Here is a 24,614-nt window from a genome sequence, read left to right on the forward strand (position 1 = left end):
TACACAACTCCCACTAACGTTTTCTGCCCATTGGTGTTTCTCAGCTCTAACCATATAGATTCCACATCATCCAAGCTAATGTCCTTCCTTACTTCTGCGTTAACCTCCTCTTTAACCAGTAATGCTGCCCCACCTCCTTTTCCTTTCTGTCTATTCTTCCTGAATATTGAATACCCCTGGACGTTGAGTTCCCAGCCTTGGTCACCCTGGAGCCAGGTCTCCGTAATCCCAATTACATCATATCCGTTAATAGCTACCTGCGCAGTTAATTCGTCCACCTTATTACGCTCCTCGCATTGAGACTCAGAGCCTTCAGGCTTGTTTTTTTAACACTCTTTGTCCTTTTAGAATTATGCTGTAATGTGGCCCTTTTCGATTTTTGCCCTTTATTTCTCTGCCCTCCACTCTTGTTTTGCTCCTTCTACCTTTTGCTTCTCCCCTCTTTTTATTTCCCTCTGCCTCCCTGCGTAGATTCCCATCCCCCTGCCATATTAGTTTAACCCCTCCCCAACAGCACTAGCAAACATAGGACATCGGTTCCGGTCCTGCCCAGGTGCAGACCGTCTGGTTTGTACTGGTCCCACCTCCCCCAGAACCGGTTCACTGTCCCAGGAATTTGAATCCCTCCCTCCTGCACCACTCCTCAAGCCACATATTCATGTGAACTATCCTGCAATTCCTACTCTGACTAGTGGTCCAGGCTATAAACTGCCAAACAGGATTATTACACAGTACATGGATAGGGTGAAAGCAGCAATGGCACACTGTAGACTTATGTGGTTAAGGAAAGTCCCTGAATCTTACCCTTAATGTAGCAGTGTGTTGCTGACCCTCCACATGTCTCTCTGATGGATTCAGATAGACTCGCCAACAAAATAAGATGGAAGCAGATTGGGAGAAAATAAATGTTAAAATTTGGCAGGCGGGAGTGGAGCCAGGAAAAGGCCATAGTGCGGAGATAGGCTGGAAGAGAGTGCTTCGCGGACGATAGAGTGGCTGATAGTGTCTGAGGAGGATGAGAATCAACAGTGCCTGCAATCACAGTCACGGGAGATGATACCGATGATGGTGGCCAGCACAGTTTCCATGTTATGTGTGCACCAGAGGACTGACTGGAGGGCTTTGAATAACCTGGAGTACATGTACAGTATTGTGCACAGTGTCGGTCTTCTTGCTTAAGGAAGGATGTACTTGCCATAGAGGGAGTGCAACGAAGGTTCACCAAACTGATTCCTGGGATGGGAGGATTGTCCTATGAGGAGAGATTGAGTAGACTAGGCCTATATTCTCTAGTGTTTAGAAGAATGAGAGGTGATCTCATTGAAACATACAAAATTCTTACAGGGTAGATTCAGGGAGGATGTTTCCCCGGGCTGGAGAGTTTAGAACCAGGGGTCACAGTCTCAGGATAAGGGGTTGGCCATTTAGGACTGAGATGAGGAGAAATTTCTTCACTCAGAGGGTGGAGAATCTTTGGAATTCTCTGCCCCAGAGGGCTGTGGAGACTCAGTCTTGGAGTATATTCAAGACCGAGATCGCTAGATTTTTGGATATTAAGGGAATCAAGAGATATGGGGATCGGGCGGGAAAGTGGAGTTGAGGTTGAAGATCAGCCATGATCTCACTGAATGGCGGAGCAGGCTCGAGGGGCCGAAAGCCTACTCCTGCTTCTAATTCTTATGTTCTTATGTTCTAATAATGAGTGCAATGAGAATGTAGCTGCTGTAGGAGTTTAGAAACATGTAGGGATAGAGCTGGAGGACAGGGATGATGATTATGGGACTGAGAACTGGAAGGCGATTTTGCCAGGACAGGAACATCACGGGTTAGATACAGAGTAAATCTCTCTCTACACTGTCCCATCAAACACTCCCAGGGGAGGTACAGCACGGGTTAGATACAGAGTAAATCTCTCTCTACACTATCCCATCAAACACTCCCAGGGGAGGTACAGCACGGGTTAGATACAGAGTAAATCTCTCTCTACACTATCCCATCAAACACTCCCAGGGGAGGTACAGCACGGGTTAGATACAGAGTAAATCTCTCTCTACACTGTCCCATCAAACACTCCCAGGGGAGGTACAGCACGGGTTAGATACAGAGTAAATCTCTCTCTACACTATCCCATCAAACACTCCCAGGGGAGGTACTGCACGGGGTTAGATACAGAGTAAATCTCTCTCTACATTGTCCCATCAAACACTACCAGGGCAGGTACTGCACGGGGTTAGATACAGAGTAAATCTCTCTCTACACTGTCCCATCAAACACTCCCAGGGGAGGTACAGCATGGGGTTAGATACACAGTAAAGCTTTCTCTACACTGTCCCATCAAACACTCCCAGGGGAGGTACTGCACGAGGTGGCTAGGTGGGGTTGAGGGACATGGTGAGATAATGGGTAGGCGGGTTTGATCTCTGTAAAAAAGGTATTGGGTCTAATGTACTTTTCCTGTAAAATTCTGTTTGTATAATTATCTGAAGCTCTGGAATCATAATGTTAGTGACATTGAGTTCATAGGGACCTGAGAAACTAGAAGATACAAGACCACAGAACACCAAGACAGATAACCAGCAGCCAGTGGGGCCTGGAAACAGGAGAAATGGGGCTGTTTTGGCTGAATTGACTGTGGATGAGGTCTGGTTGTCGATAAAGCCCGGTGTCATATGGCCCTTACCTGCTCTCCTCTCCCTCCAGCAGTTTCCTGTAGGTGGCGATTTCGATGTCCAGGGCCAGCTTGACATTGAGCAGGTCCTGATAAGCTTGCAGGTGTCGGGCCATCTCCTCCTTCAGGTTCTGGATGTCACTCTCCATGTGGCTGACCGTCTCCTGGTAATTGCCCGTCTCAAAATTGAAGCGCTCCTCCATCTCGCGAAGCTGGCGTTCCAGCGACTCGTTCTGTTGGGGAACAGAGACATGAGCTTCACCAGGACAGTGTGAGGGAGCACACCCACGATCGCTGTAACAGACTCAGAGAATCGCAAGTCCCAAAATCTGTTCCTACAACATGTCACCAATTTACCTCTCCACCCGCTTTTCTCCCTTTGCAGAACGTGCTGGCACGTGCTCAGACATGGTCGCTCAGATGCTCAGCCAAGGGACTGTAATGTATTTGCTTCGTGGGTTCTTTGCTTAAGAATTCATAGCAACACATTGCTATTAAGAACTAGTTGGTTTATTAACAAAGGTTTAACAATCATACTACACATTACCAGTTCATCCACCAGGCTCACAACCACCTGCCCCATTGTGGATCACCCAAACCCAACTGGCTGGGGTTTATTGAGTCTTGTGAACATCACGTGACTGGCTAAGCCCCTCCCAACTCAACACCTCAACCAACCTGTCAGCATACTCACAGGTGCATACATTACAGTTTTGCATACATGAGTTTTGGCGAGGCATTCAACCGGGAATGGCATCGCAGGTGAGCTTAATCCTGCCCACACCAGTGCCCATACACGTGCAATTTTCCAGGAGCAGGAACACTGGGGGGGCTTTCCCTCCCAGATCCAGGTGCTCGAAGGCCAATTATAGTCCAGGATGAGATCATTCAACCATCACAGACTGGTGACTGAACTTGGGACTTTGTGGCCCGCACAGCTTTACCAGCCCAACCACCGGGGGTGGGCTTGGCATTCTGAGGCTGCCAATGATACCAGCCAATGATTCCCCTTCCCCGATATCGGGGGAATGCTGCGCTCACTCAGCCCAGTCCATGGTCTGCAGCAACTGCCTGCCCTCTGCACAGGGTTGTCCGAGAATCACTACACCCCTTCCCCATGCCAAGATCCCCCAAATCGCACATTGGGAATTCTGGGGAAAAGGTGGAGCCTGCGATGTAAGGGCAGTCGGTTTCAAACTCCACGGTCAGAGCATTTCATACACACTTCCAACTGAACACTGGGGATGGCTCCTTATTATACAGAAGTTACATTCATTCCATTTCAATTCTTTTTCATTTCATTAATTTTTCATCACAATGTCAAGATGAAAGTCAGATACAGCACGGGTTAGATAGAGAGTAAAGCTCCCTCTACACTGTCCCATCAAACACTCCCAGGGCAGGTACAGCATGGGGTTAGATACACAGTAAAGCTCCCTCTACACTCTCCCATCAAACACTCCCAGGGTAGGTACAGCACGCGTTAAATACAGAGTAAAGCTCCTTCTACACTGTCCCATCAAACACTCCCAGGGCAGGTACAGCACGGGGTTAGATACAGAGTAAAGCTACCTCTACACTGTCCCATCAAACATTCCCAGGGCAGGTACAGCATGGGGTTAGATACAGAGTAAAGCTCCCTCTACGCTGTCCCATCAAACACTCCCAGGGCAGGTATAGCATGGGGTTAGATACATAGTAAAGCTCCCTCTACACTGTCACCATCCAACACTCCCAAGGCAGTTGAATCTGTACATCTCACCTAGTCTGTGCTGTACGTGAGCTTGGAGCATTTGATGCTGACACTGGGTACTCAAAAGGAAAAAAAGTGTTTAAATTCGCCAGTGACGATATCAATCTCTCCAATGTGGACAACAATTCCTCCTTTAACCAAAAGCAGATCATGACTATATTTTTGTACTTTCCCAGAATTCCCCAGTTAGTCTGGAGAGGCTATCCCTGCCCTGTCACTTCCAACTCGTGGCGAGAACTCACCGTGCCCTTCAACCCCTCCAGATCACATGTGAGGGACTGGATCTGCCTTCGGTAGTCGTTCACCTCCTGCTTGGCCTGGCGCAGGGCTTCTGCCTGGCGACTGGCAGCATCGGTCAGATCGGAGAACTGCACACAAAAGGTCAAAGTTAGAAGTTCAACCACACAGCGAGCTTGGGAGGGTGAGAAGTATTGGTGCGGGCTGTGTCCGTCTATCTCAGTCGCCCAGTCCCCCCAGCGATCCCATAGCCTCCAATCGTGCACTGTTCACCACCCCTCCCAACACATCTTCAGCGAATTCTTCCTCTACTTCAGTTTTGGCTGGATTTGGGAAATTCTGCAATGTTCCCTTTTGGGGACCAAAGGAATGGCGGCTGAATTATGGTCTGGTTTCCTAGCATTCTGAATGCAGCATGGTTGCATAGATTTAGAGGCAGGCAGTAACATTTTCGCGAATGAAGCCCCTAAATATCTGTCCGAGAGCACCCCCATCCTCCCCGATGGGAATGGGATAAAGGTCAAGCCTCCATTCCCCCTCCCCCCATATCCAGAATAAAATGGTGACCCTCAAAACAAGAGCATCTGACGACAACCATTTATCTGGCTATGTTCGAGCAAAGAGGCAGGGATAGGAGACGAGCTGGTGAATTGTGGCACCAGCTGTGGCTCAGTGGGCAGCACTCTCTCGAGGGAGTGCTGCACTGTCGGAGGTGCCATCTTTCAGATGAGATGTTAAACTGAGGCCCCCTCTGCTCTCTCAGGTGGATGTAAAAGATCCCATGACACTATTTTGAAGAAGAGCAGGGGTCCTGGCCAATATTTATCCCTCAATCAACACCATTAATTGTCATTATCACATTGCTATTTGTGGGAGCTTGCTGTGTGCAAATTAGCTGCTGCGTTTCCCACATTGCAACAGCGACTACACTCCAACCTGAGATTGTGAAAGGCTCTTTATAAATGCAATTTCTTCTTTTCAGAGGCAGGTCTGGAAGTCTTTACGTTGAGCATCAGGTGCGGAGATCGCTTACCTTGGCCTTGTAGCAGGTGCGGAGATCGCTTACCTTGGACTTGTACCACTCCTCAGCCTCTTGCATGTTCTTGCTGGCGACAGACTCGTACTGAGTGCGAATGTCTTTCAGGGCAGCGGTGAGGTCAGGCTTGGTCATGTCCAGCTCCACATGGACCTGCTGCAACTGCAACTGATCCTGCAGTTCCCGGATTTCCTAAAGGAGCATGAACAGGAAATAGGGGTGAGGGCATCGGTCAGACAGCTCAGTGCCCAGGGACCCTGTACCCAGGATCGCTCAGTGCCCAGGGACCCTGTACCCAGGATCGCTCAGTGCCCAGGGACCCTGTACCCAGGGACCCCGTACCCAGGATCGCTCAGTGCCCAGGGACCCCGTACCCAGGATCGCTCAGTGCCCAGGGACCCTGTACCCAGGATCGCTCAGTGCCCAGGGACCCTGTACCTGGGATCGCTCAGTGCCCAGGGACCCTGTACCCAGGATCGCTCAGTGCCCAGGGACCCCGTACCCAGGATCGCTCAGTGCCCAGGGACCCTGTACCTGGGATCGCTCAGTGCCCAGGGACCCCGTACCCAGGATCGCTCAGTGCCCAGGGACCCTGTACCCAGGATCGCTCAGTGCCCAGGGACCCTGTACCCAGGATCGCTCAGTGCCCAGGGACCCCGTACCCGCGATCGCTCAGTGCCCAGGGACCCTGTACCCAGGATCGCTCAGTGCCCAGGGACCCTGTACCCAGGATCGCTCAGTGCCCAGGGACCCTGTACCCAGGATCGCTCAGTGCCCAGGGACCCTGTACCTGGGATCGCTCAGTGCCCAGGGACCCTGTACCCAGGATCGCTCAGTGCCCAGGGACCCCGTACCCGGGATCGCTCAGTGCCCAGGGACCCTGTACCTGGGATCGCTCAGTGCCCAGGGACCCCGTACCCAGGATCGCTCAGTGCCCAGGGACCCTGTACCCAGGATCGCTCAGTGCCCAGGGACCCTGTACCCAGGATCGCTCAGTGCCCAGGGACCCCGTACCCGCGATCGCTCAGTGCCCAGGGACCCCGTACCCGCGATCGCTCAGTGCCCAGGGACCCTGTACCCAGGATCGCTCAGTGCCCAGGGACCCTGTACCCAGGATCGCTCAGTGCCCAGGGACCCTGTACCCAGGATCGCTCAGTGCCCAGGGACCCTGTACCCAGGATCGCTCAGTGCCCAGGGACCCTGTACCCAGGATCGCTCAGTGCCCAGGGACCCTGTACCCAGGATCGCTCAGTGCCCAGGGACCCTGTACCCAGGATCGCTCAGTGCCCAGGGACCCCGTACCCGCGATCGCTCAGTGCCCAGGGACCCTGTACCCAGGATCGCTCAGTGCCCAGGGACCCCGTACCCGCGATCGCTCAGTGCCCAGGGACCCTGTACCCAGGATCGCTCAGTGCCCACGGACCCCGTACCCGCGATCGCTCAGTGCCCAGGGACCCCGTACCCGCGATCGCTCAGTGCCCAGGGACCCTGTACCCAGGATCGCTCAGTGCCCAGGGACCCTGTACCCAGGATCGCTCAGTGCCCAGGGACCCTGTACCCAGGATCGCTCAGTGTCCAGGGACCCCGTACCCGCGATTGCTCAGTGCCCAGGGACCCTGTACCCGGGATCGCTCAGTGCCCAGGGACCCTGTACCCAGGATCGCTCAGTGCCCAGGGACCCTGTACCCGAGGGCATTCAGTGCCCAGGGATCCTGTACCCTGGATCACTCAGTGCCCAGGGATCCTGTACCCGGGATCACTCAGTGCCCAGGGATCCTGTACACGGGATCACTCAGTGCCCAGGGATCCTGTACCCTGGATCACTCAGTGCCCAGGGATCCTGTACCCGGGATCACTCAGTGCCCAGGTATCCTGTACCCGGGATCACTCAGTGCCCAAGGACCCTGTACCCGGGATCACTCAGTGCCCAGGGACCCTGTACCCGGGATCACTCAGTGCCCAGGGACCCTGTACCCGGGATCACTCAGTGCCCAGCGATCCTGTACCCGGGATCACTCAGTGCCCAGGGATCCTGTACCCGGGATCACTCAGTGCCCAGGTACCCTGTAACCGGGATCACTCAGTGCCCAGGGACCCTGTTCCCGGAGGTGCTCAATGCCAAGGGACGTTGTATATAATCAGTATACAGTCTAACTGATTTATTTTCTGCTGCACATGTATGTGTGCATCAGGATATATAAACTTTTGTTTGTACGAACTCCGATTCTTTGCTGTCGGCCATGAGTATTCCTCACCTGTCTTGTCCTGTCCTGGCTGGGCACCATTAGTGTGAGTGCTTTGACTGTGTGTCTGGGCACTGACTGCTGGTGTACAGACCCTACCCCTTCGGGCAGTGTGACTGATCCGCCCTCCACCCCAGTGACGGCAGGCAGCGTCCGTTTCCCTGCAGCGGTTGAAGATGTCGAGTCCATTCAGTTTGCTCGGGTGGCCACACAAAATGGTGCCCTCGCATCAGCCCATTTGCACTCGGGACTGGCACAGCCTCACGATCCCTGGCCTGCCCACTGCGTGTGACTCTATCACCGCCCAAAGGCTGGAGAATGCGGCAGAGCCTCGGGCCTAGGGTTGTTGCCAGGGAAACGCCAATGCACTTAATGCCGAAGGACCCTGAGGATAGAGGATTGGCTAACTAACAGAGAACAGAGAGTCTGGATAAATGGTTAATTCTCTGGTTGGCAACCAGTAACTAGTGGGGTGCCGCAGGGATCAGTGCTGGGACCCCAACTATTTACAATCTATATTAACGACTTGGATGAAGGGACTGAGTGTAACGTAGCCAAGTTTGCTGATGATACAAAGATGGGATTAAAAACAATGTGTGCGGAAGACACAATAAATCTACAGAAGAACATAGACAGGCTAAGTGAGTGGGCAAAAATTTGGCACATGGAGTATAATGTTGGAAAGTGTGAGGTCATGCAGTTTGGCAGAAAAAATCAAAGAGCAAATTATTATTTAAATGGAGAAAGATTGCAAAGTGCCGCAGTACAGCGAGACCTGGGGGTACTTGTGCATGAAACACAAAAGGATAGTATGCAGGTACAGCAAGTGATCAGGAAGGCCAATGGAATCTTGGCCTTTATTGCAAAGGGGATGGAGTATAAAAGCAGGGAAGTCTTGCTCCAGCTATACAAGGTTTTGGTGAGGCCACACCTGGAATATTGTGTGCAGTTTTGGTTTCCATATTTATGAAAGGATATACTTGCTTTGGAGGCAGTTCAGAGACGGTTCACTCGGTTGATTCTGGGGATGAGGGGGTTGACTTATGAGGAAAAGTTAAGTAGGTTGGGCCTCGACTCATTGGAATTCAGAAGAATGAGAGGCGATCTTATCGAAACGTATAAGATTATGAGGGGGCTTGACAAGGTGGATGCAGAGAGGATGTTTCCACTGATGGGGGAGACTAGAATTAGAGGGCATGATCTTAGAATAAGGGGCCGCCCATTTAAAACTGAGATGAGGAGAAATTTCTTCTCTCAGAGGGTTGTAAATCTGTGGAATTCGCTGCCTCAGAGAGCTGTGGAAGCTGGGACAGTGAATAAATTTAAGACAGAAATGGACAGTTTCTTAAATGATAAAGGGTTATAGGGAGCGGGCGGGGAAGTGGAGCTGAGTCCATGATTGGATCAGCCATGATCTTACTGAATGGCGGAGCAGGCTCGAGGGGCCGTATGGCCTACTCCTGCTCCTGTTTCTTATGTTCTTATGTTCTTTTAATGTGAAATGCTGCCATGTGTGTATGATTGAGAAACACTATTGCGCAGAAATGACTTGGCACTTGATGTGATATTCTGCCTGCTGTTTTAGTGCGGGAGTAAGGTCAGATATTCTAAATGAGTTACTGTCTCTGTTAACATGGTGGACAGGGGAATATCAAAAGAGGTGCTGATATCAGCAACAGTCCTTGAGACGTCTGCCTTCCTGGACACATGGCTATACGCTGGCTTTGCAATTTAAAATTTTCATCAAATCTAATGAGGCCCACAATTAGTTGTTTAAACTACAATCAGATCCGGTATAAAATCTGAGTGAAGTGTTTCTGGCCCGCTGAGCGTTTCCAACATTGTCTGCTTTTAATTCAGATTCCAGCATTCATAGGGGGGAAATCCCCCCGAGCCCCAACTGGGGCAGGAACCTTCCCGGGGCCAGGGCTTTTATTGCCCGGCCCAAAAGTCCCACCCCCAATGTGGAATTGGGCCGACCGCCCTCAAAAGGAGGGTAGCGCTGTCTCCCCTGCTGCCTCCCCGCCCTGACTCTGGCCCTGTCTTCCCCCCTCTCTCCCCCGCTGTCTCCCCCCCTGTCTCCAGTCCTGTCTCCCCCCCTGTCTCACCCCCGTCTCTCCCACCCTGCCTCCGGCCCTGTCTCCCCCCACTCTCTCCCCCCCTGTCTCCGGTCCTGTCTCCCCCCCCTGTCTCCGGTCCTGTCTCCCCCCCCTGTCTCCGGTCCTGTCTCCCCCCCGTCTCCCCCCCTGTCTCCGGCCCTGTCTCCCTCCCTGTTTACGCCCCCCCTCCCTCTCGCCCCCCTGTCTCCCCCCCCTGTCTCCGGCCCTGTCTCCCCCCCCCCCTGTCTCCCCCCACTGTCTCCGGCCCTGTCTACCCCCCTGTCTCCGCCCCCCCCTCTCGCCCCCCTGTCTCCCCCACCCTGTCTCCGGCCCTGTCTCCCCCCCCTGTCTCCGGCCCTGTCTACCCCCCTGTCTCCCCCCCTCCCCCTCTCGCCCCCCTGTCTCCCCCACCCTGTCTCCGGCCCTGACTCCCTCCCCTCGCTCCCCCACTGTCTCCGGCCCTGTCTCTGGCGCTGTCTCTGTCTCTCCCCTTCCTTTGAGGGGTATTCCTGGATCTGAGTCCACAACACGCAGAGCAGGCCAGCGCTATGCAGACGCTCCGCCTGCCGCTGACACTCAACAACGGCCCCTCCCCCCCTCGCTTCCATTAACGTGGAGGGCCGCTGCGCACTCTGCATGGCTGCCACTGGGCCCCCAGGGCACATTAGACCGAGCCAGCGGCCCCCCACCCAAAGCGGAGTGCCAGGCTGCAGGATGGCGGCTCGCTCGCTAGGGTCAAGAGTCAGACCCAAGTGTCGGCCGACAAATAAAGATGACGGCCCGGGGCGCTAAAGGCCTTCCCTTTAAACGACGCCCCGGCAGTGAAAGTTCGCCTGCTTCGCGACCCGCAGGGCAATTTCCCCCACGGTGCAGTAAGGAGTAGGGGCGATGAGGAGTTAGCGACGGCCCGGGGCACGAACCACGGGGCGCGGCACTGCCGGGACATCCCCGCCCCCCCAAACCTCTGGGACAATTTCCCGGGAGGCAGTGGCGCCCCCCTCTCCCCAGGCGAAGACGCCATTGTGCCCTGTGAGCATCCCCCGGGATCAGATGTGGTCGATGGTACACAGTGTGAGCGGGAGGGAGCGAGACCACTGTGGCCAGAATCCCACTGGGTCCCAGGCACTTGCTGCCCATTCCTGATCACAGTGGGCCGATTCCCCTTACCTCATCGTGGACTTTCTTCAAGAAGTCAATCTCATCCTGCAGGGACTCAATCTTCCGTTCCAGATCAATCCGAATCAAAGCAGCTTCATCGACGTCCTGGGGAGTGGAGGAGGGCAGAGGGGAGCAGGGTTAGAAACACCACAGGATTAATCATTAAACACACTGTGCTCGAGCACCAGCCGGGAGCTGCCTCCTGGACCCAACCATTCCAGAGAAGACGGAGGGGGAGGAGGAGTTCAGAGGAGATGGGGCTCAGGTTCCACTGCAGGAGAAGAGGATTTGAGAGGGGATTCAGAAGAGGAGAGGGGGTTTCAAAGGGGGAAAGGAGGTTCAGACGAGAGGGGGTTCAGAGGGGATTTCACAGGGGGAGAGAAGGCCGAGAAGAGGAGGGGGATTTCAGAGGGGAGATGGAGTCCAGAGGTGGAGAGGCGGGGAGGGGAGATCTAGTCAGAAGGTGGCGAGGGGCAGAGGCGGGGATGGAGTTGTCATGTATGTACTTTTGGGCCTTAATAAAGCAGAGCCAAGGTCACAGCTCTTGGAGTTAAACAATACTCAGTCCAACAGTTATTGCATACACAACATTTGGCAACGAGGCAACAAGAACCTTTGGATTGTTGGAGCGATTTGTGGAAGGAGAAGGTTGCACAGACTTTGGGAGCTGTTTGAGCCAGTTCTTCGTGGCCAACAAAATGGAGGAGGTCGGCGAGGCAGATCGGCGCCGGGCGGTGTTCCTCACGGTTTTTGGCCCAAACATTTATGGTCTGATAAAGAATCTAGTCCTGCCTGTGAGTCCAACAGAGAAGACGTATGAAGAATTGTGTCCACTGGTACAGGACCACCTTAAGCCAGACGAAGGCATCATCATCTCGAGATACAGATTTTACACGCACGTTCGCTCAGAGGGCCAGAATGCGGCGTAATTTGTTGCCGACCTGAGACATCTAGCGGGACCGTGTAAGTTCAGGGCTCTGTTGGCAGACATGCTGCGGGACTTCTTTGTAATCGGCATCAACCACGAGGTGATCCTGTGTAACCTACTGGCGGTGGAGACGTTGGACTTGAACAGGGCCATCACGATCGCTCAGTCATGCATGACGACGGATAGAAGTCTAAAACAGATATCAGTGAAAAATTGAAACTCGGCAAGTACTGTAAATGTGATTGATTCGGCATTTAGCAGAGTGGCACATGGCAGGGCCTACCCGACTGCGTACGTGAAACCTGTGGTTGCCCAAAGTCCGCCAGCGGGAATACATTCGATTCCTCCGTGTTGGAGTTATGGGAGAAATCACCGGTACCAGCATTGCTGATTTAAGCAATATAGTTGCAAAGGCTGTCTGAGAGCGGGGCTTGCAGATGAGCAAGCGTGCTGTGACACACCATGTGGAGGATGATGGTCAGACTAGCATGGATCCGGATACACAATCCGAGATACCAGAGGAGGAAGTGTATGGACTGTACTCGTTCCTAACTAAGAACAAACCGATAATGATCAACGTGAAATTTAATGGGGTGCATGTATCGATGGAACTGGACACGGGGCGAGTCAATCAATAATGAGCCAGAGGGCATTCGACAAGCTGTGGGATACTAAGGCTGTGAGGCCCAGGCTGATTCCAGTCAATGCCAAGTTGCTCACATACACCAAAGAACTCATAACGGTGATTGGCAGTGCCACAATTAAAGTGTCGAGTGACGGTGTGGTTCACGAGTTACCACTATAGATTGTCCCAGGCAATGGCCCAACACTGTTTGGCAGGAACTGGCTTGAAAAAAATCAGATGCAATTGGAACGACATCAAGGCGTTGTCATCGGAGAAAGATACATGCGCCTAAGTACTGAGAAAGTTCCCCTCGGTGTTCGAACCAGGCATCGGCAACTTCACGGGAGCCAAGGTGCACATCCACGTGGACTCGGATACATCCATCATAAAGCTCAGGGAGTTCCGTATATGATGAGGAAGAAGGTCGAAATCGAACTGGACAGAATCCAGCGTGATGGGATCATATCACCGGTTGAATTTAATGAATGGGCTAGCCCCATTGTTCCTGTGCTGAAAAGTTAGAATCTGTGGAGACTACAAGGCTTCGAAACAGGATCAGTACCCGTTACCGAAGGCTGATGACTTGTTTGCAACGCTAGCCGGGGGGAAGTCGTTCACAAAACTGGACTTGACGTCTGCCTACAGGAGCTGGTCGAGACGTCAAAGAGACTTACGAGCATTAACATGCATAAAGGACTGTTTATTTATCACAGGTGCCCTTTTGGAATTCGCTCAGCTGCAGCAATATTTCAGAGGAAAATGGAGAATCTACTGAAGTCCAAGATCACAGGTCGTAACTCCGAGGAACATCTGAACAACCTGGAAGAGGTTCTACATCGTCTGGACAAAGCGGGACTCAGACTGAAACGCTCGAAGTGCATCTTGATGGCACCAGAGGTCGAATTCCTGGGGAGGAAAATTGCTGCTGACGGCAACAGGCCCACGGATGCGAAAACCAAGGCCATCAAGAATGCACCCAAGCCGCAGAATGTGATGGAGCTGCGTTCGTTCCTGGGTCTACTCAACTACTTTGGTAACTTCCTACCTAAATTGAGCAACTTATTAGAACGACTGCACATGCTGCGAAGAAAAGGTGACAACTGGGTGTGGGGTGCATCTCAAGACAGAGCTTTTGAGAAAGCTACTAATCTACTTTGCTCTATCAAGCTGCTAGTACATTATGACCCATGCAAACAGTTAGTATTGGCCTGTGATGCTTTGTCATATGGAATTGGTTGCTTACTCCAACAAGCTAATGAGTCGGGTAAACTTCAACCAGTCGCTTATGCTTCAAAAAATTTGTCTAAAGGGGAAAGAGCGTACAGAATGGTAGAGAAAGAAGCACTAGCCTGTGTGTATGGGGTTAAAAAAATTAATCTTGTAACTGTTTGGTCTTCGGTTTGAAGTGGAGACAGGTCACAAGCCGCTCATTTCACTATACTCTGAAAACAAAGGTATCAATACCAATGCATTGTCCGGCATCCAGAGGTGGGCACTGACATTATCCGCTTATGATTATGTCATTCGCCATAGACCTGGCACTGAGAATTGTGCCGATGTTTTGAGTCGTCTGCCGTTGCCCACACCGGAGGTGGAAACGCCACAACCAGCAGACCTATTGTTAGTTATGGATGCTTTTGAGAGTGAAGGAATCCCTGTCACGGCTCAACAAGTTAAGACCTGGACCCGCCAGGACCCAATTTTATTGGTGGTGAAGAGTTGCATCCTCAAAGGTGATTGGTCTGCCATACCCAAGCAAATGTGCGAGGAGACCAAACCTTACATTCGTCGCAAAGACGAACTATCTATTCAGTCGGATTGTATACTGTGGGGCAATCGTGTTGTTGTGCCCAAGAATGGGAGAGAGAAAGTTGTACGTGAGCTACATAGCACACATCCCGGCATTGTAATGATGAAAGCCGTTGCCAGGTCTCATGTCTGGTAGCCAGGAATTAACTCTGAGCTGGAATCATGTGTGCATCAGTGCAACACTTGCATGCAGCCCAGCAAAGCACCAGCCGAATTGTCGCTGAGTCTGTGGTCGTGTCCGTCCAAATCATGGTCCAGGATCCACATAGACTTTGCAGGTTCCTTCCTGGGGAAGATGTTTTTAGTTGTGGTGGATACATATTCGAAGTGGATAGAGTGTATAATCATGTCATCCAGCACATCCACAGCTACCATTGAGAATCTCAGTGTCATGGTCTGCCTGACATCGTTGTTACTGACAACGGATTGTGCTTCACCAGTCAGGAGTTTCAAGAGTTCATGAAACTCAATGATATCAAACATGTAAGGTCAGCACCGTTCAAACCTGCATCCAATGGGCAAGCAGAACGTGCTGTCCAAATCATAAAGCAGAGTATGAAGCGAGTAACCCAATGGTCACTGCAGACCCGCCTGTCATGCATACTGCTTAGTTACAGGACAAGACCACACACGTTTACCGGAGTCTCACCTGCTGAACTAATGATGAAGAGCGGTCTTAAGACTATCTCTTGTACACCCTGGCTTGAATAATCATGTTGAATATAGAAGACAAAGTCAGCAAGGGTATCACGATCATGCAGCTCTGTCACGTGATATTTCTGTAAATTATCCTGTATATGTTCTGAATTATGGTCAGGGTCCCAAGTGGATCGCTGGTACTGTCATGGCCAAGGAAGGCAACAGAGTATTTATTGTCAAGCTCAAAAATGGGCAAACATGCAGGAAACATATGGATCAGACAAAGCTGCAGTACACAGACAAACCGGAACAGTCGGAGGAAGAGACAATCGACGACCAACCAACCTACCCCCAGTCATCAGGAACTCAGTGGTCATCAGTGAATCGGGACTTTCAATCACTGACATGTTCAATGAAAATGGACTTTCAATCCCTGACATGTTCAATGAAAATGGACTTTCAATCCCTGACATGGCCATTGCCATTCTTACCAGTTCAGCCACCCAGCCACCAGTCACAACAGACTCTGAACACTCACCCAAGGCTGGAGTCGAACTGAGACGGTCAACCCGGGAGTGTAAAACACCGGACCGCTTCAATTTGTAAAAGACTGTGTTAATATCTCAGAGGGGGGTATTGTCATGTATGTACTTTTGGGCCTTTGATAGGTTCTGGGATATGGAGTCAAGTGCTTCTTAGTTCACTGTTGAAGGTCGATTAAGAAGATTACTTAAGTGTTCTCTCCACCTCTTATTTATGCCAGTCCTGTCTTTGATCAAAGTGCTGCCATCTGCTGAAAGGAGTGGAGTAGTGCTGGGTTTTGATGGTCCATAGACTGACTTGATGGCGCTGAAGAACATCTTGGTATTGTGAGTTTCAGCATAATGTTCCACTTCCTCTGCTTTCGTCTGCCACCATTTATCTTGCATCTAGCGATGGTCTCTTTGTGCTTTGCTCTGCATGTGTCTGTAGCGGTCCCTCTTGGAAATTGAGGAAGGGTCATTTTGCCATTCGAGATATGCTTTTTTCTTTTCATCCAGCGTCTTGCAGATCTCAACGTTGTTTTCATCGAACCAGTCTTGGTGTACCTTCTTTTTAAGTCCAAGAGTTGTCTTTGCTGAGTCTGTCACCATCTGTTTGAGCTTTGTCCACTTCTGTGTGGGGTTGCCGATGAGCTGACCGTGAGACATCAGCCTGTTATCGAGGTGATCCTGGAACTGCTCACGGTAGCACTGATGTTTCAGCCTAGCTGTGTTAAAGGCACTTCTGCTCGGTTTTGGACGCTTGCGCTGAAGTGGAGCAATGTGCAGCTGGAGGGTGGATCTGACTAGACAGTGATCTGTCCAGCATTCTGCTCCTCGCATGGCTCTTGTGATCTTTACATCCTTGATGTCTCGCCTTCTTGTAATGACATGGTATATCATGTGCCATTGCTTAGACCTGGGGTGCATCCAAGTTGTTTTGTACTTGTCGGCCTGCCTGAATAGAGTATTTGTGATAGTCAAGTCGTTCTCCGTGCACATACTCAAGAGGAGGAGGCCATTACTATATAATTTTCCTGTGCCGTGCTGTCCAATTACTCCCTTCCAGTGCTTGCTGTCTTTTCCAACTCGTGCGTTGAAATCACCCAGGATGATCAACTTGTCCCCAGCAGGTGTGGACCTGACCAGTCTGTCTAGATCTTCATAGAACCTCTCTTTCATCTCATCGGGGCTTGGTGATATAATGGTGATGTGGCGCTTGGCATTCAGGGGGAAACGCAGTTTCATAAGTCTTTCGTTAATCCCTTCAGGCAGGAAAGAAAGCCATCAACCAGATGAGTACTGGAAAGGCTCCAGGAAAGGATGGAATCCCTGCCGAAATCTACAAGGCAGTAGGCCCAGCAACTCTCGAGGCCTTTCATGACATAATAACTAGCATCTGGGAAGATGAAGACATGCCACAGGACTTCCGTGACGCTATGATAGTTTTCCTCTACAAGAACAAGGGCAATAAAGCAGACTGTGGTAACTACAGGGGAATATTGCTTCTGTCCATTGCTGGGAAGATTATCGCCCGCATAGTATTAAACCGACTCATAGCTAATGACTCAGAAGTAAATCTTCCAGAAACACAATGTGGCTTTCGACCTGGTCGGAGCACATGATCTTTGCACTCAGACAAGTGCAGGAGAAGTGCATTGAGCAGAACATGGACTTGTACGCTGTATTTATTGACCTCACCAAGGCCTTTGATACTGTCAACAGAGCAGCGCTGTGGTCAATCTTGACGAAACTTGGGTGCCCAAGGAAGTTTGTCCACATCATCGAGCTGTTTCATGACAACATGACAGGTGAAGTGCTCTCAGACCGCACAACCACGGCCCCATTTGCCATCTCAAATGGAGTGAAACAAGGTTGTGTATTCACTCCAGTTCTGTTCAACCTATTCTTTACCTGCATCTTGAACTATGCCATAAAAGACTTGGCGTTTGGGGTCTACCTAAAATATCGATTAGATGGTTCACTGTTCGACCTCCGCCGCCTTGCTGCAAAGACCAAAGTACAGAAACGACTCATCCTAGAGGCACTCTTTGCTGACGACTGCGCCCTTATGGCACACAAGGAGAGTGACCTACAATTCATACTCAGCAAATTTGCTGAGGCAACAGAATTGTTTGGCCTAACCATCAGCCTTAGTAAAACCAAGGTTCTCTATCAGCCTGTCCCTGGCACCACAGTATCTGCTCCCACAGTCTTCATCGGCAGTATACAACTAAAGTCAGTGGACAGCTTCAAGTACCTTGGCAGCATCATATCAAGTGATGGGTCCTTGGACAAGGAGATTGATGCAAGGATCTGTAAAGCCAGCCAGGCACTTGGTCACTTGCGCACTAAGGTGTTGAGTCACCACCACATCCGACTGTCAACTAAACTGTTGGTGTATAGAGCAGTCGTTCTCTCATCTCTCCTTTATGGATGTGAGACCTGGACACCCTACAGGCGTCACATCAAAAAGTTGGAAGCTTTCCATATGCGCAGTCTCAGATCTATACTCCACATATGCTGGCCAGACCGGGTGTCAAACCTTGAGATTCTGAAGAGAGCACAATCAACTAGCATCGAGGTGATGATCATGCGAGCCCAGTTCCGGTGGGCTGGACATGTCATCCGCATGGATGAGTCAAGGATCCCTCGTCAGCTTCTTACGGCGAGCTCTGTGAAGGTCGAAGACACCAGGGGCGTCCCCGCAAGCACTACAAAGATTGCATCAAGGCTAACCTCCAGTACTGTGGCATCCGACCAAAGGACCTCGAGAATACAGCAGCTAATAAAATCCAGTGGCAAACCCTCACGAAGACTGCCTGCCAGACCTTCGAAGAAAGCCGATGTCAAAGCCTGTGGGACACTAGAGATAGATGACATCAGGTGGCAGTACTGTCAGCATCAGGCACACTAAACTTCCCTTCTCCAACGTGCAAGAGACTATGGCCTATACAGCCACTTGAAGACATGCCATTGATGATTAGCACAACAACGTCTTTGATGGATACGACAGACTACCAAGACTTTTGGGCCTCAATAAAGCAGAGCCAAGGTCATACCTCTTGGAGTTAAACAGTACTCAGTCTAACAGTTATTGCATACACAACAGGAGTCCAGAGGTGGAGAGGGGGAGAGGGGGGATGGAGTCCGGAGGTGGAGAGGGGGTTCAGAGGGGGAGAGGAGGGATGGAGTCCGGAGGTGGAGAGGGGGAGAGGGGGGATAATATACAAAAAGCCCTGAAATGCCTGTTGTTGATTTTGTCACTATCAATAGTTTGTGGAAGCTGAAACACTCCCATGTGCCCAGGGTCTGGGGTATCTGCCAATATTGAGCCCTGGAGGTTCAGTACTGTTCTCACCCTGTGTCCACACGCACACCTTCCAGCACCAGGTATTGGATCGCAGCGGGATCAGGAACCCAGGGGGGCAATGAGCTCGACTGCAGGACCCCCACTGCCCTGGCACCGCCAGTTCTGAAGACGGGCATCCCAGAGGCACAGAGGAGGTTATCTTGCTGCACTCCACCTTACCCAGCCACCTGAGTCTGCAGGCCAAGGTGTCCCTACCTGGACCTGTCTCAGGAGAGCTGCCTTCTATCACCTACGTTTTACCAGGACATCAGTCGCAGAACTGTTTCATCTCCTGAAGCCAGACCTTCAGGCAGATTCCAGGGCCGGGACAGCTGTGCAAATGTCTATCGGAACTTCTAACCCAATCTGATCCTTTTAAGCAACAGCAGAATATCTGCCGATTTACCAAGTGGCAAAGAAGGTCTCAGATACTTTCTTTCCTAGCGATAACCTCGACATCCATTTCCCCAGGAGCTGGGCATCACTGATTCAGGCCCCTCCTCCTTTTCTCACACCCATTCATGAACAGCAAGGGGATGCACTTCATTCACATGCTGCTAGCCTGTGACCATGGGCACAAAGTCATGTATGTGAATGCTCACTCTCCTGGCAGCAGTCATGGTGCTTGGGTAGATTGGAGGGGGAAGAGGTTGGGTTTGAAGTATAGAACCGCCAATACCTTGAGGATCATCATGATCAGTTGACCGTTGCACAGCTTTGCCAAACCAAGGCGACATTGGCACGGGAGGGCAGAAGATCAGGCCACGATACAGCCACTGGCAGAGGAAGGCACTCACACCTAGCCTAACGACATGCCAACTAAACCAACTATGTTTCCACACAGGAGGCCATTTGGCCCATCACATCTGTGCCAACTCTTCACTAGAACCATCCAAAACCAATCCCACTGCCCCGTTCCCCCTACAGTACTGTATCTTCCTCTGCTTCAAATATTGATCCCATTTTCCTTTAAAAGAGAAGTTGGATCCAAAATTGACTCGGAGACAGGAAGCAAAGGGTAATGGTTGATGGGTGTTTTTGTGACTGGAAGACTATATCCAGTGGGGTTCTGCAGGGCTCAGTGCTGGGTCCCTTGCTTTTTGTGGTATATATCAATGACTTGGACTTGAATATTGGGGGTTTGATTAAGAAGTTTACAGATGACACTATAATAGGCTGTGTGGTTGATAATGAAGACGAAAGCTGCGAATTGCAGGAAGAGGTCAGGTGGGCAGAACAGTGGCAAATGGAATTCAATCCGGATAAGTGTGAGGTAATGCATTTGGGGAGGTCTAACAAGGCAAGGGAATACACATTAAATGGTTGGACACTGACAAGTGTAAAGGAACAAAGTGACCTTGGAGTGCAGGTCCACAGATCCCTAAAGGTAGCAGGCCAGGTAGATAAGGTGGTTAAGAAGGCATATGGAATACTTGCCTTTATTAGTTGAGTCATGGAATTCAAGAGCAAGGAGGTTATCGCTTCTCGGCCTTTTGGCTAAGATCATGCGTAACTGACCTGACAGGGGAGTAGCCACCATGACCTCCGGGCGGTTCTCCCTGGATCAGGAAGGTATATGCTTGCTTTTTTGGAAACAGGAGGTGGGTGGGGTGGCTTGACCCATCCACCTCCACGGAGGTGTGTGGGGGACCTGACCCATCCACCTCCATGGCACGAACCTGGTATTGCAATACTTCCAGGAACGGTGCAGTGGCTCTAGGCCTTTTGGCTAAGAGCATTGGCACAGAGTGATCCTTGGCGTGTGCAAGGTGACCTCTGGCGTTTGTGATTTGACAAAGAATTGGAACGATTGGCTACGAATTTCAAAAAAAAAAAAAGGAGGTTATGCTTAAATTATATAAAACACTGGTTAGGCCGCAGCTGGAGTACTGTGTGCAGTTCTAGTCACCACATTACAGGAAAGATGCGATTGCATTGGAAAGAGTGCAGAGGAGATTTACAAGAAGATTGCCTGGACTGGAGAATTTTGGCCATGAGGAAAGATTGCAGATGCTGGGTTTGTTTTCTTTGGAACAGAGGAGGCTGAGGGGAGACCCGATTGAGGTGTATAAAATTATGAGGGGCCTGGATAGAGTGGATAGGAAGGACCTGTTTCCCTTGGCAGGGGGCATAGATGTAATGTAATTGGGAGGAGGTTTAGAGGGAATTTGAGGGGGAAATGTTTTCACCCAGAAGGTGGTGGGGGTCTGGAACTCACTGCCTGAAAGGGTGACAGAGGCAGAAACCCTCACCACATTTAAAAAATATTTGGATGTGCACTTGAAGTGCCATAACCGACAGGGCTACCAAGAGATGAAAAGTGGGCTTAGGCTGGATAGCTCTTGGTCAGCCGGTGCAGACACAATGGGCCGAAATGGCCTCCTTCCGTGCTGTAAATTTCTATGATTCTATGAAAAGATGCAATAGAAACATAGAAACATAGAAATTTACAGCACAAAAGGAGGCTATTTCGGCCCATCGTGTCCGCGCCGGCCGACAAAGAGCCGCACGGCCCTTGGTCAACAGTCCTAAAGATCACATATAAACCTATGACCAATGACGGAAAGGCAAAGAGCACCCAGCCCAACCAGTCCGCCTCACACAACTGCGACACCCCTTATACTAAAACATTCTACACTCCATCCCAAACGGAGCCATGTGATCTCCAGGAAGAGGCAAAAAGCAGATAAAAACCCAGGCCAATTTAGGGGGAAAAAAATCTGGGAAAATTTCTTTCCGACCCATCCAGGCGATCAAAACAAGTCCAGGAGATCACCCTGGCCGTATTCTATTCCCTGCAGTATTTACCATTATATCTGCCCCGTCCAACAAAAGGTCATTTAGTCTAATCCCAATTACCAGCTCTAGGTCCGTAACCCTGCAGGTTACTGCACTTTAAGTGCCCATACAACCATCTTTTAAAAGTGGTGAGGGTTTCTGCATCCACCACTCTTCCAGGCAGTGAGTTCCAGATCCCACAACCCTCTGCATAAAGAAGCCTCCCCCTCAAATCCTCTCTAAACCTTCCACCAACCACCTTAAAACTATGTCCCCTCATAATAGACCACTCCACCAATGGCAATAGATCCTTACTATCCACTATGTCCAGGCCCCTCAATATTTTGTACACCTCAATGAGGTCTCCTCTCAATCTCTTCTGTTCCAATGAGAACAAACCCAGCCTATCCAATCTGTCCTCATAACTAAGATTCTCTATTCCAGGCAGCATCCTAGTAAATCTCCTCTGCACCCTCTCTGGTGCAATCACGTCATTCCTAAAATACGGCGACCAGAACTGCACGCAGTACTCCAGCTGTGGCCTAATCAGTGTATTATACAATTTAAGCATAACCTCCCTGCTCTTATATTCTATGCCTCAGCCAATAAAGGCAAGCATTCCGTATGCCTTCTTAACCATCTTATCCATTTGGCCTGCTACTTTCAGGGATCTGTGTACATGCACTCCAAGGTCCCTTTGTTCATCTACACTATTAAATGGCCTACCGCTTAATGTGTATACCCTTTCCTTATTAGCCCTCCCAAAGTGCATCACCTCACACTTCTTTGAATTAAATTCCATTTGCCACTGCTCTGCCCACCTGACCAGTAGATTGATATCCTCCTGCAGCCCATGACTTTCCTCTTCATTATCAACCACACAGCCAATTTTAGTGTCGTCTGAAAACTTCTTAATCATACTCCCTATATTCAAATCTAAATCGTTGATATACACCACAAAAAGCAAGAGACCCAGTACTGAGCCCTGTGGAACCCCACTGGAAACATCCTTCCAGTCACAAAAACATTCATCAACCATTACCCTTTGCTTCCTACCTCTAAGCCAATTTTTGGATCCAACTTGCTACTTTGCCCTGGATCCCATGGGCTTTAACCTTCGTGACCAGTCTACCATGTGGGACCTTATCAAAAGCTTTGCTAAAATCCACTACATCGTACGCACTACCCTCATCGACCCTCCTCAAAAAATTCAATCAGGTTAGTCAAACACGATCTTCCCTTAAAAAATCTGTGCTGACTGTCCCTAATTAATCCTTGCCTTTCCAAATGTAGATCTATCCTGTCTTTCAGGATTTTTTCCAATAATTTTCCCACCACTGAGGTTAGGCTGACAGGCCTGTAATTACTCGGCCTATCCCTTTCTCCCTTCTTAAACAAGGGCACTCCATTAGCAGTCCTCCAATCCGCCGGCACCATGCCCAGATCCTAAGAGGACTGGAAAATGATGGTGAAGGCCTCTGCTATTTCCTCTTTTACTTCGCTCAACAGCCTGGGATGCATTTCATCCGGGCCTGGGGACTTATCTACTTTCAAAGCTGCTAAACCCCTTAATACTTCCTCTCTCACTGTATTTATTTCATCCAGAATATCACACTCCTCCTCGATAGCAGTATCTGCATTGCTCCTTTCCTTTGTGAAAATAGATGCAAAGTATTCGTTAAGAACCTTACCAACATCTTCCACCTCCACACAAAGATTACCCTCATGGTCTCTAATAGCCCCTACTCTTTCTTTAGTTACCCTCTTACTCTTAATATATTTATAGAACATTTTCCTTAATTTTACTAGCCAAGAATTTCTCATGCTCTCTCTTAGCATTCCTAATATCCTTTTTAATTTTGCCTCTTAACTTTCTATATTCTACTCAAGATTCTATAGTATTTAGCCGTTGATATATGACATAAACGTTCCTTTTTTTCTTTATCCTCCCCTGTAAGTCCCTAGACATCCAGGGGGCTCTAGAATTATTATTCCCAACCTTTTTCTTTAAGGGCACATGTTTGGCCTGAGCCTTCCGGATCTCCTGCTTAAATGCCTCCCATTGTTCCGACACTGATTTACCCACAAGTAGCTGTTTCCAGTCCACTATGGCCAAATCACTCCTTAACTTAGTAAAATTAGTTTTTCCCAATTCGGGACTTTTATTCCAGGCCTATCCTTGTCCTTATCCATAACCAACTGAATTATGGTCACTGGCACCCAAGTGCTCTCCCACTAATACCCCTTCAACCTGCTCAGCTTCAGTCCCCAAAATTAAATCCAAGACCGCCCCCCTCTCGTGTTGGGCTTGCTACATACTGACTAAAAAAGGTCTCTTGAATGCATTTCAAGAATTCCGCATCCTCTATACCCTTCGCACTATATTTCTCTCAATCAATATTTGGATAGTTAAAATCCCCTACTATTACTACCCTATAGATTTTGGACCACAAAAATTTGCCGACATATTTGCTCCTCTATCTCCCTCCCACTGTTTGCTGGTCACTGCTTCAACCCTTCCCTGTGGTAGGACATTCCATGCTCCAACATCCCTCTTGAGTCGAGACAGCTCTCTGAATCTCTCTTCAGTGACATTTTAATCCCAGCTGTAGACGGGAAGGAGTAGATTTATTCTTCAGGTGTCACCTGAGTGGCGTGTCGGGAGGAAGAGCTGTCAGCGAGGATCACATGCCCCTTACGGAACCTTAAGGCAGGTTCTAACTGGAGTTTCACTAAAGTTCCTGTTCCAAACAATTCACAGTGCTGCC

The 24,614-nt window shown here is 50.2% G+C and overlaps 1 protein-coding gene and 1 pseudogene across 1 annotated transcript in view; one reads left to right on the forward strand and one right to left on the reverse strand.

Annotated features, from left to right (window-relative positions):
- The window catches only part of gfap (glial fibrillary acidic protein), a 109,566-nt gene that overhangs the window by 71,992 nt on the left and 12,960 nt on the right, over positions 1–24,614 (reverse strand). The window contains exons 4-7 of the mRNA XM_070864092.1: positions 11,204–11,299; positions 5,725–5,886; positions 4,664–4,789; positions 2,681–2,901 (exon numbers count right to left, since the gene is read on the reverse strand). Of these exons, the coding sequence (XP_070720193.1) occupies positions 2,681–2,901; positions 4,664–4,789; positions 5,725–5,886; positions 11,204–11,299 (605 nt within the window). The remainder of the gene's footprint in view (positions 1–2,680; positions 2,902–4,663; positions 4,790–5,724; positions 5,887–11,203; positions 11,300–24,614) is intronic.
- LOC139234225 (U2 spliceosomal RNA) lies at positions 20,546–20,784 on the forward strand (annotated as a pseudogene).

The sequence above is a fragment of the Pristiophorus japonicus genome, chromosome 21 (genome assembly GCF_044704955.1).
Source record: "Pristiophorus japonicus isolate sPriJap1 chromosome 21, sPriJap1.hap1, whole genome shotgun sequence".
NCBI lineage: Eukaryota > Metazoa > Chordata > Chondrichthyes > Pristiophoridae > Pristiophorus > Pristiophorus japonicus.